Source organism: Chlamydomonas reinhardtii, chromosome 10 (assembly GCF_000002595.2).
Source record: "Chlamydomonas reinhardtii strain CC-503 cw92 mt+ chromosome 10, whole genome shotgun sequence".
NCBI classification, from domain to species: Eukaryota; Viridiplantae; Chlorophyta; class Chlorophyceae; order Chlamydomonadales; family Chlamydomonadaceae; genus Chlamydomonas; species Chlamydomonas reinhardtii.
The window spans coordinates 172,054-189,540 of NC_057013.1; the positions used below are offsets into that span (position 1 = coordinate 172,054).

A 17,487-nucleotide genomic window follows, 5' to 3' on the forward strand; every position below is an offset into this window, starting at 1 on the left:
TGAAGTACACACTTGCGGCGGATGGATGCATTCCGCTACCTGTCCTGCATATACTCACTTATCAACAACGCGTGTGGCGCAGGCAGAACCACTCTGTCCGGGTCGGACAACACCCAGGCTCTGGCATGTCGCTATGGCCGTGCGTCGCAGCTTAGGGTTCGCTGACGGGGTTCCGACCAAGAGTGGCAGCTTTAGGTCGCGGTTATCATGACGGGTCGCAAGCGGGGAGGGTATACTGTGCTGAACAGGCCGTCGCGCTGAACAGGTTGGGTGCCGCAGGTGGTAGGGGGTGGCACCTTTCCACTTCTACCCCCGCTTGAACCTTCAGCAGATAGGCATCATGGAGTGCGGATTTGGCGCAACGGGCCGGGGGTAGCAGTACAGCCGCAATGCTTTTATGTTACGGAGTTCGTGTAAAGGGGGGCGGGGTTTAGAAAGCTTAGCATCTCACCCCATGCTCCAAATTGTATAACTGTAGGAGAGCGTTACGCACGTACTTTTACTTTTGACAGGGGCGATCTGGTGAGGAGGTTGGGGGGCCGGTCGTCGTCCCTGGGGTGTGCGATGAGGTGCGATGGGACAGAGTTTAGGCAGGTTGGTGACTTCCCAAAGGATGCAGCTGATTCCCAGACCCCAGCAGATGAATAACAATTTGCGACGGCAGTGCATGAGCGCGCGCCTGGTCGGCACTACTTTGACATACAACTGAGGGGTTTTAACCCCTAACCGGCAAGGTTTTATCCGTGGGGGGAGGTCGGTCGTCCCATCAAGGGGGGCCCAGGGGAGTTCGGGTGTGGCACTTTGTTCCCTATATTCGGCTATTCCCCCTGGTTTGACGACCTGCAAGTCCTTACGTTGCAGACATTACGCTGCAGTCCTCGTTGCTGTGTCATGGACCCAAAGCGAGGCTCACTGTGGGCGGAACACGGAAGTTCTACGACACACAAGTATATAACCCTGCGGACGGCGCCCTGTGGCACCTAGATGTGTCTTTTACCGACTGTCCTACTACACTCACCTCCAATGCTCCAACCGGAACCGGTCTCTTCGTCACCGCTGGCAGAGGGACCGCAGCTGTCCGATGGTCCGCGAAACCGTCGGGATACTCCTCAGGGCCAAGCTCAGGGCTGAGCACTGTGCGCCGCACCTCTCATTCAACCTTGCCGTGTCCCTCGCTGCCACGCGGCTGTGCAGTTGGCGCCCGTCATCTATATGGGGCCGATGCTGTCGCCAACATGCCTTCCCCGAATTCATGGCCATTTGCCTAGATTTGCCGATTGCACGGAGGCCCGGCCCTTCGTGGGCAGTCCTACGCCGCGTCGCATGCGATTCCATACTGGTAGCCTATCACCCTACCCCCACATGCAGCATCCACGTAATCGCTTATCGCGTGCTCGGCTATCCCAGAATGCGTGTTGCGCGTGGTCCATCCCTCACCATATCGCATACGCATTCCATGCGCGGATCATACACACAGCGACTTTCTCGGCCTCAGAAAGCAGACAGCACCATGCTCGCAGCACCCATATCGTTGAATTCCTCACCTGTTCGACGCACCTTAAGCTCTTGCGACGCGGCCCATATGTCGCACGCCAAGACCACACTTTACAGCAAGGACTAAAGCAGCCTCCGGCAAGCATCTTTGCCTGTACTACATTGGACTGGCACGCCAGCAAAGCAGCGCTCTTCTTCACCTTGCTACGAAGCGTTTCTCCGCACTCTCGACGACAAGCAAGGCGCGAACTGCTTTCCGCGCTCGTCGTCACTAAGAAAGCATCCCTGTGGAAGCCTTGACCGGCCAGAATGCTGGCCCGCAGCGCCTTTGACAGAACTCACGCGCTCAATGCACACAGCTCTCGATTAGGTAGGATACGCACGCGCGCGCGCTCCGCCGCCCTCCCCTCAGTGCACGATGCCCAGCACGCGCTCCAGCTTCGCCTTGACCTCGGCCACCATGAACCACGCCACCGTGGAGGCGCGGTAGTACTCGTAGTCGTGCGCCGACTGCCCGGCAGGGATGGACGGAAAGAGAAGTGGGATAGGGGGGCGCTCAGGGCACTCAACATTTGGGTTGGTAGCGGCCACAAGCATCCAGACCACACGACATAAGATGAAAGCTGCTGGTGGTGCCGCGAGCATGTTGACGTAGCATTCACGGTGGGTATGTGACAGCTGCATGCAACACTGGGCAGTAGCGCGAATGCGGTCATACACTTGGTTGTTAGCAGCCAGCGCTCACCTGCGGGTAGATGAGTGTTAGAGCGGTCTTGACCTGCTCCATCTTGACACCGGCCTGCGGAAACGAAGGAGGACCAGCGCACCGGTGTTCAGGAGTCTCGGACAGGCAGGTACCGGTTCCGTCAGTCGATGTCTACCGTACTGGTCAGCACGAGCGACCTCTACCCCGGCCCTTTCCGAGAGCGCTTCACCTGCATCCAACGCTTCAGCAGCTGGGGGCGCGGCACACAGAAGCCGCAGCGAATGCCGTTCTCAATTGCGTGGTTGCATAGCGCATAGAGCAGGCCTATGGACATGTTGAGGCGGTCCACGCTGCTCCACGTGATGGTGTTGTCCTTGGTGGACTCTGCTATCGCATGCGACACGCGATACCGCCAGTCAGTGGTGCTTCATAGCGGGCGGGAGCATCAATGTCCAGAGTGATAGCTATAGGTACAAGAGCATGACGGTGCACCCGCCATGCCGAGCCATGACTCACCCGCCGCCGCCAGCGCCTGCTCCTCTGTCAAGCCCTCCGCCAGTGCCGGCCGCACGCTTGTGTGCGGGATCTGCAGCCCCCACAGCTCGATGCGCTCGTCCACGCCATAGTACCTGTGCAGCGCGCACACAGCACGGCATGTTGCATGCTAGACCGGGAAGCCTGCTGTGGATAGGGGAACAACGATGGCATTGCATGGAGGCAGCTGCACTCACCGCAGGTCCTCCGGGTCCTCAAAATCGAAAATGCAGGAGGCGATCATGTTGGTGCCGAAGGTGGCCATCAGGCAGCCCACCGCCGGCCCCACCGCCTCCTTCATCGTAGACTCCCCGGTCGCCACGCTCAGCAGCGCTGCCGCCATGTCCCGGCCGGGGTTTACCTGCACAGGTCAACACATGCATGCGGTGAAGCGCAAGAGCAGCAGGCTTCTGGTGCTACACACGCAGTACTGTTTGCATTAGACAAGAAGGCTGTGCCGCCAGCCCCGAGCCGCCGTCGGCACCCGCACCTCCAGGCGCGCCAGCAGGTAGGTCATCTTGTCGCTGGCGGGCAGCGGCGTGTTCTCGGGCAGCAGGCTGATGACGTCCTTAAAGTCCTCCTTGGTGCAGGCCTTGAACACCGCCAACGTGTCGTGCTGATTCACCTGACACAGCCACAGCGGGCGGACGGCAGCGTGGAGAGCTCAGTCCTGGCCCCCGCAATCACCTGCAGCCTCTGCCCTAGCACCTCCGCCGCCATATTTAAGTCTTCCCCATCACCCATGTCAAAGCAAGTGGCATGGGTTGGCCTGGGGATTGGGGTGTCGACGCTGGGTCCAGTGGCCAACCCCCTCAACAGCACTCACCTTGAACCGCGCCAGCAGCTTGGGCACCTCGCCCTCGTCTAGAAGGTCGTAGCCGCCCGCGTCCTCTTCCCGCGCCGCGGTGCCGTCCGTCTGGCTGCCCTCGCCCTCGCCCTCGGCCGCCGCCGCGGCCCGCTCCAGCTCCGTGAGCGACACCTCGCTGCCGCCAGCGCCAGCCACGCCTGCGCCGACCGCGCCTGCATTCATGACCCGACTCGAGGTTACACACGTGAATGCTGCAGTCGACGCGGCATACAGGGCTTACCACGTACCAGATGGACAACTGAGCGCGCTTTGCCCATGACCCACCAGCCTTTTGCGCCCTGCGGAACTTGGACTTGGCCGCCACGGGCGCCGCTGCTGCCCCTGCGTCGTCCTCCTCAGCAAACATGGACTCCTCCTGACCGCTGCCGTCGCCTGCTGCGCCCACGCCGCCAGACGGGTCCTCGTCGGCAAACATGGACTCGTCGGCCCCCTCACCCGCCTCCGCCGCGGCAAAGTCCTCCGTGCCAATGTCTGCCTCCGCCTCGCCCTCGCCCTGCAGCCACAGCGTGTTGTCCAGTGAGGCCGTGGTAGGACAGTTCCAAGGAGGCGCACTACAAGACCATGACAATGGCAATAACCGCTTATGAATGGGGAGGTTACCTGCTCATAGAAGTCGTCGTGGCCACCGAACTCGCTGCCACCACCACCCGCGGCTGCGGCTGCGTCGCTGGCCTCTTGAGACGCCAGCCACGATGCGAAGCTGGACTTGCCCACCGACTTGGCGGTCGACGCCCCTGGCCGCGGCCCTACAGTCAACAGCAACCCTAGGCGTAAGAGACCTGCACCTAACAGGCCACAAGCTTTCCAGACGTGCGCTTGAATCGGTGTGCGCGGACTATCCCAGCACTGCTCCGCACTGCCCCAGCCTCCAGACACGCACTTACGCGACGGAGTGGTGCCGCCCGGCGAGGCAGTGCCCTCTTCCCCAGCGGCCGCGCCGGCACCTGGACGCCTGCTGCTGCCCGGCCTAGCCGCAGTTGACCGCCGTGCGGAGGCCGGGCCGGCCGCCGGTAGCCCCTCCTGCGAACTGGCCACCTGGCTCAGCCGCAGTCGGTTGCCAAAGCCCTTCAGCAGGTCGTCGCCGATGACCTGTGGACGCAATGACACCGGCCCGCGGTCATATCCCCACCTGGCAACACACAACCTGCTGGTTGAGACGGGCGCGCACACACCTGCACCGCAAAAGCTGCCGACATTTGGCCGCAACAGAGGGAACGTGGTTGAGGCCTACCTGGTCGGTGGGGATGCTGGTGCCTGTCCCGCCTGCCAGCCGCCGCCGCAGCTCGTCGTACTGCGTGGCGCGCAACCGCTGGAAGCCCTTCGCCTTCATCTGCTCCTCGCGCATGGACATGAGCGCCGCCATCCGCTTTGCCTCCTTCTCCTGGCGCTCGCGATCACGGCGCTCGCGGTTCTCTTTTAGCCGCTCGTGGTCCGCCAACAGCGCCTGCGCGTGTACGTTGACAAGAGCCATCGTCACGCGCCCATGTCAGTAGTTTGTCCACCGTCTGCCCATTACTAAGCTGTGCGCAACACGCACGTGCTCCTCCAGCAGGCGCGCCGTTTGCGCAATCACCCCCGCGCCCTAGACCGGTGTGCGCGCCCACCTGCAGCTGCATCATGCCCAGCGAGTTGCCCATGCCCGCGGTGGGGATGGTGGGCAGCAGGTCCTCCTCCAGCGTGGTGAACCTGGCGGCCAGAGGTGGGGACAACAGCAAGCACTCCTGAGTGAGCAGACCCGGCAGGTGCTACCCCAACCCGCCATGCTGCACCAGCCGGTCTCTACGATGTTGGCCTAGCTTCCTTCACTCTCACCTGTTTGGGAGCGGCTGGTTCTTGATTTTACACGCGCGGTTCGCGTACTTCAGGGTGTTATTGGTCTCCTCAAAATCCGCCTCCGACGGGCTGATACAGCTGATCAGCACCGTCAGGCTGTTGCCGCCCAGCGAGTCCTTTGGCCGAGGCATGGGTGCACATTTTGTGTCAGTCAGGCAAGCGTAACCACATTTGCATCCCCGTCACCAACCCCGGTCCACGTTACGTGCTAATGTCCCGTCTGCTCGTCCCTGCGCTTGAGACGACCATATCCCACCTGCAGCAGGCGAGTCAGCTTCGAGTCCCGATACGGCACGTGTGCCTTCTTTTTCTCCACACCAGGCGTCTCCTTCTTGGCGCTGCCCTCCGCGCCGCGGTCCTCGCCCGCCAGGGCCACGATTACGTTGCCCAGCGCCAGCAGGCCGCTGCGTGTGGGGATAGACCGCGTGTGCGCGCTCTCAGTCTGCCCCCATCCACAGACCACGCCCATGTCGCTTGTACGGATATGCGCGTAGAAGGCCATGCCGGCTGACCCCTGCCTAGCGCGCACCTGTTGATGTGCGTGGCCTCCTTCAGCTCCTTGCCCGTCACGCCCGAGCGCTTGACGCGCTCGCTGCCGGCCAGGTCCACCAGGTGCAGCTTGCTGGTGAACTCACTTGTGCGCACCTAGCCACGTGGCAAGCACACGGGGTTGTGCGCTCTGGCGCGTACGGTATAAGCGAACCATGGCAACCACAGCCATTGGGGCATCCCTCAACGCGCAAGTACCACACACATATCGGACTTGTTGAGAGGTACTCTGTTTTCATCCCTACCCTTCATCTCCGGCCGGTGAGGTCTAACTCTGCTGCGCCCGTACACCGACCGGCCCACCTTGGCCTTCAGGTCCGAGCCCAGCTCGTTGAGCACCTCCACGATGGTGCGCTGGATAGTGATGGTGAAGATGGCGTGCGAGCGGGACGATCTGCGAAAGCGCCGGCACCTCGGTTGCACTCATGGGTTGCCTTCTATGCCATGTACATGCATACGCCCTCTGACCCTCCTTCATCGCTCGACCTGAGCCCCTCTGTAAAGCGAATCAACACATGCATGCATGCGCACGCAAGTGTAGATGTGTTGACCGTACCTGTCGTTCAGCTTTGTGGAAGAGGTGGAGCGGTTATCCACACACTGGTTGAAGAAGTTCGTCAGCTCCTCCGCGCTGCTCACCACCCGCTCAGTCACACCCACCACCTGCAATACAGGGCCGCGTCCGTTTGTGTGGTGCTCCGAAGCTTCGCACGTGGTAAACTGCACATTGTTCAGGGCTGTCCCCTGCAGGCAGGCCCCTTACCTCCGGCACGACACGACCCTCCTTGCCGACCGGGCGCTCCTGCAGCTTCAGCGCCGACGGGTTGCCACCCTTGCCGTCCCAGCCCTTGGCGCTCTCATCGCGCCCGCCCGCCAGCGCCAGGTCGCGCAGGTCCTCATTGTACAGCTCCAAGCCATATGCCGCGATCTGCGCCCAGCAGTGCCCCCGGTGAGCAAGTCATGTAGTGGTGGGCGCCCTGGCCCTTGTACACGGCTGCTCAACGCAGCGTGCACATGCCCCATCCCAGCTGCTAGTACGCACCCTTCACGCCCCCTGCGCCTGAATGACTCATACCCAGCACATGCCCACCTGTGTCTTCTCGCCAGGCTTCTCCTTCTTTCGGATAGCCTCCGCGAGCGCGAAGATGTGCTGAATCACCCGAGGCGTGATGCCTGCGCCCGGCACGGGTGTTTTAGTCTAATTGCCTCTGTTTTGAAGGTGCTGACTGGCAACGTCGTCGCCATGCAAGTGACTCACCCTGCTCCACAACACCGTGAATACCCGCGCCACCGGCCATCGTGTGCGTCTTTCCCGAACCCGTCTGGCCATAGGCGAGCACTGTCGCGTTATATCCCTGCGTCAAGCACACCGACCATTATACATCAGAAGAGCTCCTGAAACTCAGCAAAACACATTCACGGGCATTTGCAGCTGCAGCTGACCTTGAAGACCGCCTCCACCAGCTGTGCGACGCAGTCGTCATAAATTGCGTCCGACGTCACATCCTGGCCGTAGCGTCGATCAAACGCATATCCTTTCGCGGTGGCACCGCGCAGCTGCAGCAGCGTGTTCTTGTCCACGGCCTGCAAAGGACGCATGCGCGGTCAAGCCCATCTCCGCGCCCAAGCCAGCCCTACAAGCGCCAAACTCACCGAAAGTACGACTTGTCGTGTCTCCTCATCGAAGTTCACGCAGGCGCGAAGGCCCTCGTCGCGCTCGCGCGGGTTGAGGGGACGCACCTTTGGAAGAAAACAAAAAGGCAGCCCCACAGTCACCGCGCCACGCAACCAGCGCCCTACGCCAAAGGACGCAACAAAACCCAGGAAAACACAGGGCCTGGCATTCATGTACTTACACGAACTGCTACTTGGATTGAGCTGGAAAATTCCGACTGAGCGCCTCCCTCCTGCTCCGCCATCCCTGCCGGCTTCCAGACTCAATAAGCAGCAAGATTAAACCTTTCAGTCAGTGTGAAAAGTCGACCAACGAGGAGCAAATGTGATCCTTCTTTTCGCCTTGTAGTTTCAAACCTAGCCTCCGGCGTTTTAGTGCGACGCCATGTTTACACATGAATTCAGTGCAATTTGCAGCGCGGTTAGGCACGGCCGTGCCAAGAGACTCACGGCTGCAGCATTGAGGACCCCGATCGCGCCCACTCGACCGTGCCGTCAAGCACGCGGTTCAAGCGATTCCAGTCTCAGGCCCGCTCACACCCCGCACCCAGCGTAAGGGATCATCCCCTTCTGGCACCCCCTTCCCCTGCTCCGCATATTCGTGATACCACCATCCTGGGAGCGATGGGACAGGGTAAGGGGCAGGGGTGGCCGCCAACTCCGCCTCGGTTGCGCAGGCCCTCCTGCGCTCCTTGGAGCTGGAGGCGGCACTTGCAACAACGTCAGGGCAGTCACGCAGTCAGTCGCTGATACAACAAGTCCTAGCCATGAACGCAGCCAAACCGCATCGCCAATTCCCACACGTTGCCTCACCTGCGGACAGCAGCTTCAAAGAAACAGACGGCTGGCTGCTACTAGCTCACGCGGGAAAACGATTGAAGCTTAGCCACGAAGACAAAGCTGTTTGGCAAGCCGAGAACCACGATCCATGAAACCGCACCCATCTCCCCACCCCCGCACCACGGGCATCCACCTCGGCACCTCCCCAAGCCTATAGCCGCCGCCTCCTTCAAATCTGAATGGCCCCTTCCAGGCGGTCGCCACGCTTTGCCAGTCCTTGTCACCCCCCCCCCCACTTTTCCACCGTCTCACTATGGCCAACAGCACTTGCGGTCATCAACGTCATCTTTGTGGATGTAGACTTTGTCGTCCTGACATTGAGCGCAGACGGGCTGGATTAACGTAACCGTCAGCTCCCTTCAACCTTCGGCCTAAGGCTTTGCCACCACCCTGCAGTGCCGCACCAGCGCCTTCCGTTTGCCTCTTGTAGTAGGAGTCGCCACAGCCATAACCATCAGCCTGCGACAGTTCGCGTGTTTACAGCGTTGCAGGCTCGATTAGCACCACATGACGACTGCTTGCAACGCCCTACAGTGCCACTTCCGTTGCCATGAGCTGAGGCAGGGACGTGCACTTTGGTGGGTGCTGGTCTCGCAGCCGTGTTGCATGGGCCCGCACACCTTGTGCCTTCCATGTAAAGGCGTTCGATGCGTTGAGGCGGTACAACCGGGTATTGCAATGGTGCGCAGGTATTTGGGGGGTTGGGGGCTTCAAGTGAAGGCTGTAGGCCAGGCAGCACGGGCTGTCCTCTCCAGCCCCAGCTTTTGCGGGCAGGCATTCGTTTACGCCTCCTTTCATATCTGAGCTCCTTATCGCAGGGGTTTGCATGTGTAGGCCAGGCATGGGTACCGAAGACGCTTTGGAGAGACGAATGCGCAGGGGTGTGAAAGGGGTTTGCGCTCGCTTTGCGCGGCACCACGCTCTCGACCAGACCCTCAGTCCAGGCCTCCAATCTTCGCCTCGCAGGCTCTGTCGTGTGTGTCGGGTTGCTGTATCCTTTCTGTGTGCCTGTGCCTGTGTTACCCCGTCCCGCCCACCTAGAGGCCCCAAACGCCCTTTCCAGCAGGGCCCTGGGGAGCCATACGCGGCCCGCGCCCTGCCTCTCCCCTAACCGCTATTCTTCCCCCCTTGCCCCGTGTGACTCCTGCAAGGTGCCAATGCAGGTGCCCATGCATGCTTATACAGTGCCCTCCACGGGTGCGACATGCCCCCACGGTATCAGGGCCATGGGCCATTTGGGCAGGGGCGGGGGCAGGTGCAGGTTTGGGCGGGTGCAGGTGCAGGTTTGGGTGGGTGCAGGTTTGGGCGGGTGCAGGTTTGGGCAGGGGCGGGGGCAGGTGCAGTTTTGGGCGATACACATCTTGCTGCCCGCTGACAGTTCTCTCCCTCGTGCGTCTAGGACACCGTTACACCCTGTTCGCTCATACAAGTCATACTGGACTACACCAGGCAAAAGACCACCGCGCAAACTAGGTACCAAGTTCTACTGAACCAACCAGTTTTGCCTGCGTCAGGGTTGTGGGGCTGAGTCCACTTTGTGGGCGGGCGGCTGGCTGGGTGATGGATGGGTGGCTGGGTGGCGGCTCAGTGGGGCTTAGTGGGTGATGGCTGGCTGGGTGACGGCTCAGTGGGACTCAGTGGGGCTCAGTGGGGCTCAGTGGGTGATGGCTGGGTGACGGCTGGGTGACGGCTCAGTCGTGGGCTCAGTGGGACTCACTCACTCTACCCTCCCGACGGTGCAGGGACGTGACGTCAACTCCGCAACCAACATCCGGCACGCGCTGGTGGAGATGCTGCTGGGGCACAAGCGACCTGCATCGCTGCAGACTGGCGGCGGCGGCGGCGGTGGCAGCGGTGGCGGCGGCGGCGGCGGTGGAAGCGGTGGAAGCGGCGCAAGCGCGCAGGCTGAGGAGCCGGCTGGCGGTGTCTAGGTAGCGGTCTGCGGTGGGGCTGGCAGGGCATGCGTAGCGGCATGACAAGCAGTGCGGCTGGTGACAACTGTGCTGCGTCGTCTGGCTGCGGTTGGCTCTGCTGTGGCATCGCGATTGCTAGGCACATGGTTTGGCTAAGTGCCTGTGGAAACCGACCCCGGCTATGTCCGGGCGATGAGGTTGTTCGGCCTCAGACTGTGGAGGGGCTCAGCCCCTTTTCCCGTGACCGGGGAACACTTGTCACTCATACCGTTTGCCTTTCCCTTTTCCGCATTCCACTGTCCCGCCCTTTGATCTGAGCCACCTTTTGGGCTGAGCCCCCTGAGCGAAGCGATCCAGGGGGGGAAGCCCTGTAGGATGGGCCCCTGTCCGTGCGTGCGTGCGTGCACCCCTGCGTGCGTGCGTCTGGTCCAAACCGTCCCGCCCTGGCGCTGGTCTCCTTCTTGGCGCCCGGGCTCCGTTGGTGTCTTGTAGGTGGGTATTATGCCTGTGACTGGTCGCATTGCAACTTTGCAAGTAAGAGCGTGCGTGAGTCTGACTCTGCCCAAGCCTGGGTGCCTGGGTGGCAATCGTGATGGGCAGTCAGCACCGCCAGGATGCGCAAGGCCTACCGCACTCATCGCCGTCTCGGTACTCGGGTTCAGGCAGGCGGCCACCTTGGATACCACCACCACATCCAAATACATAGACACAGACATTCTGTCAGAGTTTGCTGGGCAACGCGGCGCACTTTGGGATGGGGCCTTGTTGAGTGTCGCTCCGTTAGCATAGTGTAGGCCCCGCTCTCCTCCTCACTCTTTTGCAATGGGTTCGATATAGTTTGGGCTTGTATCTACATCAATCCCCCTCCCGACCTGGCACTGGTACTGCTCTAGTCCCCCGCAGGTGAGTATCGTACAGTGTTGCGCTCTGTTTGCACTCAGCGGGTTGTGTTACCGCGCGCAGCGAGCCTAGGTGCCACTCGATGATAAGCGAGTCACGGGTCTACAGTCTACCGTCGACACCGCCCAGAAGGACAAAGGTTGAGGCCACACCTTCCTCGCGCTCTATGGGCTGGCACTACCCCACCCCCACCCTAACCGCTGATCCCCACACTGGACCTTCCCCACGCCCTCCCCCCTCCCCAACCCACATCCCCAATCCACAAATCCCCCAGACCAGCACCAGGACGCGTGTGGCGGCTCTATTGGCATCAATGCTGTGTCGGTATGTAGCGCGCAAGGTTGACAGTATAGTTATGCCGCGCCCCGTTTCAGAAGGGTGATAGAGAAACCCGGAGAAACATCCATGGAACATGGGCGTGTCCGAGTTGCGGGCGGCGTGGACGCTGCGACTTCGTCAGCCGTAAGCACGCCATGGTGCGATGCCCAGCCAAGCAGCTGCAGGAATGGAGTGCGCTGTGGCACGCGGAATTGCTGCAGGGCATTGTCGCGCGCCAGGCTGTCGCAGTAGCCGCGCAAGCCTGCAGCGCGCGAGTCACCCAAGGCCCGCATCATGCCCCCGCAACATCGAGATGCCCGTTCTGGTGAGGGGGGGGATAATGGGGTTAGGTTTCGGCCAGGTTTGGGATGGCAGGTTTTGGGCAGGGTTGGGTCAGGCTTGGGTCAGCAACAGGTCAGGTCAGGTCAGGTTTTGGGCAGGTTTGGGTCAGGTTTGGGTCAGGTTTGGGTCAGGTTTGGGATGGCAGGTTTGGGATGGCAGGTTTTGGGCAGGGTAGGTCAGGAACAGGCAGGGAACACACGCAACAACAACTGCCTCCCTGCCCCCCCCCTGCCCCCCCCCCCCTGCCCCCCATGCAGGCTTCACTGCGGTGGCTGCTGAGCCGGCAAGCGTGTGTGTTGGTGGCTGTGGGCCATGCGTGCTAGACAGGTGGTGCGGAATAGCGCGGCAGCTGTGGAGAATTCTTCGCTCCTGCGCCTGTCTACTGATGGGGGGACGTGGCTGTTGCAGGTGCTAACGTAGATGGCTTCGGCAGCTTGAGTTGCGCTAGGATGCGTGAGTTGGATGTCTAGGACGTGGACATGGCTGTGACGTGCACCATCGTTGGTGCGCGTGCACCGAGCCCGATGATGGCCCCAGGCCTGAGGGACAAGCGTGATGCTAGTAGTACCCGGCGGGGGCGGGGCAAAACCCCAAACCCAACGGGAGAGACAACGGGAGAGACAGCCGACTGTGCAAAGACTGTGCAAAGACGACTCCCAGCCCGTTTCAGAAGGGGATAGAAACATCCATGGAAGCTTCTCGCCTCTCTGGGTGGGGTCTTACTTACCTCACATCTTATTATAGATACTAATACATAAAGCTCTCTAGCAGTTTTAGTAGCGAGAAGGGCTCAAACTGCTATATTTTCGCACAACGATACAAATGTTTAGGCCGGGAGACCCCTTTGGGATGTTTGGCAGCGGAGACCCCTTTATGCAAATGAATCGTATGATGGGCGCGATGCTGGGGGCAGACCCTTTCTTCCACGGATGCGGCGGTGGAGTTGCTGCGCCAGTGTATCAGGGCCAGCCACGTGTAAGCAGAACCACGTAGTCCTAGGCTAACGCACATTGGTTTTGAGTATATGTCACGGCCGCACGGTGTTCACTTGACCGAACCGAATCGTTTAATTCAGCTTCCCGTCTCGTCTGCCCCAATTGCTCCTGCTCGCAGTCCCGACAGCCGGTGATTGAAGAGGTGGATGGGGAGCACTCAGGGCGAGCCACGCACGATGACCCGATTGTGGAGGAACCCGACGATGGTACGCCCGCTGCATCCAGAGGGTTCGGTGGGAGGCTCAGGCCCTTGCTTAGGCCCTTAGCTAATCCATACGCCGGTTCTTCTTATTGCATCGAACGCATGTGCTCTTGGCTTGGCAGATGGACCTCAGCCTGCCGGGAGGGCAGCACAGCGGCAACGGCGGCATAGCCCAGAGCGTCGGAACCCGCCCGCGCCACAGGTGGCTATGCCCATGGGTGAGTGCGGCCATACATGTACTAGGACTGTCCCCTCTGTAACATCCGCATACATGCTCCGGAATCACGCTATGCACTCTGTGTATGCACTCTGTCCGTGGGTTTTGCATGTTTACGGAGTCATCCCTCGCGTTTCCTCCACCCAGTCGGCTTACCTCTGCATTGCTGTTCTGTGTCCCACAGACCCCTTCAGCTCGCTGTTCGGGGCTCTGGCGGGCGGTATAGGCGCTGCAACGGCGGCCGCAGCCAATGGCGGCGCCGGTAACGGCAGTAGCTTCATGTTCAGCAGCAGTAGCTTCAGCTCCCTGGGGCCGAGCGGCGTTATGTACCAGGCGTCCAGCACCACCCGCATGGGGCCCGGCGGGGTGAGCACGGCATATGCCGGTCGCGTCCGAAGTGCGGGTTACACCGGGAAGCCGCCTGCCAGGACCTGCTTGGCCGCAAGGCTGCGTGCGCAGCTTCGCATTTGTGCCTCATGTACCCGTCCGCGTGTGTGTGCGTGACAGGTGCGTGAGACGCAGGCGGTGGTCCGGGACGGGCGCAGCGGCACTGAGGAGGTGACCATCAGCCGGGGGCTGGGCGACGGCCGCGCGCGCACCCTGACGCGGCGGCGGGACGCCACCGGGCAGGAGCAGCAGTTGGAGGACCTGCGCGGCCTGGCCGAGGTGTGATGGGGGTGGGGGTTGACACGGTATGCCCGATTCCAACGGGGGGCGGGCGGAGGAGCAGGCTAAGGCCGAGGGAGTGGGCGCGCACAGGGAGTGAGCTCGCTTCTTACGGGAGGGTACATGCGACCACTGGGTGTGCTGATCACACGCCACCAGGCTTCGGCCACCGCTGGCGATGGTGGACAATGTCCTGATGTCGCTGTGCCCCGCAGCACGAGGCCGACCACTTCGACGACCAGTGGCGGGCGGCTGCGGAGCGGGCGCTGCCGGGAGGCGGCGCCGTAGGAGCGGCCGTCAGCCGCATCGGGCCCGCGCGGGCGGGCAGCGGCGGGGCAGGCGCGCAGCGGATGCTGGCGCTACCGGCTGCGGGCCCCAGCTACACTGGCACCGCGCCGCTGCCCGTTTACGCGCGGCAGCAGTCTGCAAACACGGCGACACCTTCTACCGCTGGGGCAGCAGTGTATGGTGCGGGAGTTGGCGGTAGCGGGGGCAGCCGTAGTGCGCGGCATACCGCGCCACATGGTGTGGCGCCGGCGATGAGCACACAGACAACAGCAGCGGCCGCGTACACGCATGCGCAGCCACAGGTTCCAGCAGCACAGCCGCGCTACGGTGAAACGACGGCTTACAATTCGGCGCCGCAGTACCAGCAACAGCAGTATCAGCAGCAGTATCAGCAGGCGTACGCCGTGCCGGCGCCGGCGCAGCAGCAGCCGCAGTACCCCTACGGTAACGCTGCATCCACGTACGCGCCCAGCAGCACAGGCGGGAGCAGCCGCTACCGCTATTGACGGGCCGCCTGGTGGTGGCAGCGGGAGTGCATGCCTTGGTCAGGATGGCGACTGGTCAGAATGGCGCCGTTGAATTCCTAGTACACGAAGTTGCTTCTCGCTCCGGCTGACATGTTCCCCCAGAACGGCGCACGATGACAACCATATGTTCTTTGCATAGCATTTCATTAAAATGGAACGCGCCGATTTTATTGTCGGGAAGCTGCAGTGGGCTGGCCGGCAACAGCGTGCCATGCCGGCTGCGAGCACAGCAGCAGACGCATCGTTTGGATGTATTGAGTGGTGCACGTTCTCAGTATGCGTGGCAGTCATGGAAGTTGTGCGGCGGTCACAGCCGCGGGGTTCCGCCTCTGATTTGCCACTTCACACTTTGTTACTGTTTACCGGGGCATGCAGTGTGTGCCTCACCAGCAAGTCTAGCCGAGTGAATTTACTCTTCAAAGTGTTAGAGTATGTGTAAGAAGCCGTGGGGTATTTAGAAGCGTGCCTAGTGCGACGAGGTTGATGGTAAGAGGCACTAAGTGTAGAGGTGGGCAGTGCGGCGCAATGGGCTGGTACGCACTAACACTGAACGTACCGTAATGATGTTTGTACTCTGTCTATCGACTGATGTTTGTAGATGGCTATGCTGTGCGGGGATGTGCACGAGTGGTTTATGTCGGGGCACAACGTACAGGGCTTCGAGGAACACGCTGTGTATGCGATGAAGATGTTTAGTGTGTGTACGTGTGTGTGTACGTGTGTGTGTGTTTTTTGGAGCACAAGGGAAACAAAGCGCAAAGACAGTGTATGCAATGCAGCAACGCGGCGTGGTGTGTTGAATAAACCAACAAAAAAAAGCCCGCCGCTCGTGTGTGTGGTGTGTGTGTATGTGTGTGTGTGTGTTAAAAAAACGAAACGAACGCCCGCCCAATGACGCGTCGTGTGTGTGTGTGTGTGTGTGTTTGTGTGTGTGTGAAAGGTGCGTTGGTATCACGGTGCGAATGCTTAACTGCTTGTCAAGTGCTGCACTGCGGTACAGCGGCCATGTTACAGTGCAGTTACGGTATCGTATCTCGTGCGTTCGTGGTGTGTGGTTCAAGCTGCTTGCATGGTTTGCGAATGTGAAGCTTGTGGTTGGTGGTTGCCGTGCGTGAGGAGACACGTCTGGCGCAGTGGCACCTGTAAGTTTGCCACGGCAGCCATTCGCGTATCTGGTGTGCCCGCCCTTGGCCTGCAGGCTCTATCCGGTGCCTTAGATAGCCTGGTCTCGCCGGGGCGCAAGGCACCGACGCACGGCAATCCTGCCAGTGCACGGCGCCCCGTTTGCTGCCCGAACTCCGGTATGAGAGCACAGTCTGGCGCGCACAATGATGGTGAATGCATTCACCGGTGGCCTCTCCCTGTTGCAGGGAGTGACTGTAACCCTTTGCCACCCTTTGTCGCGACGCATGCCCTGCTCAATGCTTGCTGCTGCCAGCTGTTTTGCCGCTCTACACTATCTCCCAGTGACTATCTCCGCCTTCCGCTCTGTCTACGTACGCATCAGTTCCGCAACGCACGTCGATATCTCTTTCTAGTCCGCTATCCGGGGGTGATCCTGTAGACCGCTCAGCCCACTCTTTATGGTAGCTTTATACCTCGCGCGTGCCGGCAGGGCTTGAGCTGTCTGAGAGCCTATCGGTTCCGGTCGCTCGCGCACTCTCATACTGCATCATTGCAGCGAACGTACGGCCGCTGCCTATCCCCTGCCCTACCCAGCTACCCGCCCAGCCTGCCCTCGTCATCACATCTCCACCGCCACCAATCGCTCCCTCGCCCTCGCCACGGCCCTCGCTTGCACCCCTACCCATCCCCGTCTCACCTCCACCACGACCACCGCCACCACCAGCCCCTATTTCCCTGCCTTCCCCCACCCCCGCCCGCCCGCCTGGTCGGGTTGCGGCGTCCTGGCGCACCTGGCCTCGCGCCTGTTCACAGATGTCCCCGCCACACACACATCTGCGCCGGTACTGCTGGATTGGAGTGGATGGAGTCGCACGGATTATGTTTGGGAGGTTTTGCGGCAACCCCAGGGTTTGGCACGCGCTGCTCAGCGCCGACGGCCAGCCCTGCCGCTACGCCCCGCCATCAGCTCTGCCACGGGCGCGGTTGAGGAGACCAGCGGCCTGGCGACGGAGGGCGACGGTGATGGGGCTGCACGAGTACTGCAAGACTGAGGTGCACGGCTGGATTGTGCGGCTGGAGGAGCAGCTGCCCTGCCAGCAGCACGCACACTTCCTGGTGGGCGTGGCGCAGCCCATCAAGGAGCTGAACCGCTGCAGCTCTCGAGCCGCAGGGGCAGCCGCTCGCAGTCCAGGTGGGTGCAGGGGAGGGTGGCGGTGGCAGTGACTGTGCGCCGCTGGTCGGGCTCGGCGGCGGCGGATTGATTGTCCAAGGTGTAAGCGCCTACGCGGTTTGCACTAGGTGTGCGTGCACGGATGCATGGCGCGAGGCATGTGTGAGCACGCACGGCATTATATTGCAGCACCAGAGGCAGCCCTTTCACGATGGGGTGTACGCACGGGTGTACGTGCGTGGCGCCTCAGCCGCTGGCGAGGAGCAGCTCAGTTTGGCTCAGTAATACCGGCCGGACTGATGAGCGGGGCCCTTTCCTGCTTCCA

General features: G+C 61.4%; 3 protein-coding genes across 4 annotated transcripts; 2 read left to right on the top strand and 1 right to left on the bottom strand.

The window, feature by feature from the left end:
• Nucleotides 1-806: 806 nt before the first annotated feature.
• Nucleotides 807-8,042, bottom strand: CHLRE_10g418950v5 (uncharacterized protein). 2 transcript variants are annotated; one of them, XM_043066428.1, is made up of 23 exons: nucleotides 7,841-8,042; nucleotides 7,638-7,724; nucleotides 7,428-7,568; nucleotides 7,243-7,339; nucleotides 7,075-7,157; nucleotides 6,748-6,912; nucleotides 6,541-6,647; nucleotides 6,288-6,378; nucleotides 5,965-6,080; nucleotides 5,692-5,839; nucleotides 5,415-5,551; nucleotides 5,207-5,288; nucleotides 4,834-5,046; nucleotides 4,487-4,691; nucleotides 4,203-4,348; nucleotides 3,867-4,095; nucleotides 3,561-3,754; nucleotides 3,225-3,359; nucleotides 2,932-3,095; nucleotides 2,717-2,829; nucleotides 2,430-2,584; nucleotides 2,240-2,293; nucleotides 807-2,004 (listed from the first exon to the last, which is right to left on the bottom strand). In XM_043066428.1, exons 1-23 carry the CDS (start codon nucleotides 7,901-7,903, stop codon nucleotides 1,903-1,905), a joined length of 3,027 nt encoding a protein of 1,008 aa, XP_042919824.1. In that variant the 5' UTR covers nucleotides 7,904-8,042; the 3' UTR covers nucleotides 807-1,902. The 2 variants fall into 2 exon arrangements, with proteins under 2 accessions (XP_042919824.1, XP_042919825.1); XM_043066427.1 differs by having other exon boundaries at nucleotides 2,430-2,587.
• A 380-nt stretch (nucleotides 8,043-8,422) lies between these two features.
• Nucleotides 8,423-12,664, top strand: CHLRE_10g418976v5 (uncharacterized protein). Its single transcript, XM_043066429.1, has 4 exons — nucleotides 8,423-9,179; nucleotides 10,241-10,957; nucleotides 11,586-12,142; nucleotides 12,229-12,664. The coding sequence occupies exons 1-2, from the start codon at nucleotides 9,177-9,179 to the stop codon at nucleotides 10,427-10,429; spliced, it is 192 nt and encodes a 63-aa protein (XP_042919826.1). The 5' UTR covers nucleotides 8,423-9,176; the 3' UTR covers nucleotides 10,430-10,957; nucleotides 11,586-12,142; nucleotides 12,229-12,664.
• Nucleotides 12,665-12,752: 88 nt separating this feature from the next.
• CHLRE_10g419000v5 (uncharacterized protein) lies at nucleotides 12,753-16,261 on the top strand. Its single transcript, XM_043066430.1, has 6 exons — nucleotides 12,753-12,946; nucleotides 13,085-13,172; nucleotides 13,291-13,386; nucleotides 13,570-13,751; nucleotides 13,893-14,051; nucleotides 14,267-16,261. The coding sequence occupies exons 1-6, from the start codon at nucleotides 12,851-12,853 to the stop codon at nucleotides 14,843-14,845; spliced, it is 1,200 nt and encodes a 399-aa protein (XP_042919827.1). The 5' UTR covers nucleotides 12,753-12,850; the 3' UTR covers nucleotides 14,846-16,261.
• Nucleotides 16,262-17,487: the final 1,226 nt, after the last annotated feature.

Excerpts from the sequence above, each read along its gene's own strand:
- CHLRE_10g418950v5 (XM_043066427.1), bottom strand. The coding sequence starts at position 7,903 with ATGGCGGAGCAGGAGGGAGGCGCTCAGTCGGAATTTTCCAGCTCAATC. Across the intron at positions 6,081-6,287 it reads GCTCGGACCTGAAGGCCAAG|GTGCGCACAAGTGAGTTCAC; the intron begins GTGGGCCGGTCG and ends CCACGTGGCTAG. Across the intron at positions 2,830-2,931 it reads GAGGACCCGGAGGACCTGCG|GTACTATGGCGTGGACGAGC; the intron begins GTGAGTGCAGCT and ends CGCGCTGCACAG.
- CHLRE_10g419000v5 (XM_043066430.1), top strand. The coding sequence starts at position 12,851 with ATGAATCGTATGATGGGCGCGATGCTGGGGGCAGACCCTTTCTTCCAC. Across the intron at positions 12,947-13,084 it reads TGTATCAGGGCCAGCCACGT|TCCCGACAGCCGGTGATTGA; the intron begins GTAAGCAGAACC and ends TCCTGCTCGCAG. Across the intron at positions 14,052-14,266 it reads ACCTGCGCGGCCTGGCCGAG|CACGAGGCCGACCACTTCGA; the intron begins GTGTGATGGGGG and ends TGTGCCCCGCAG.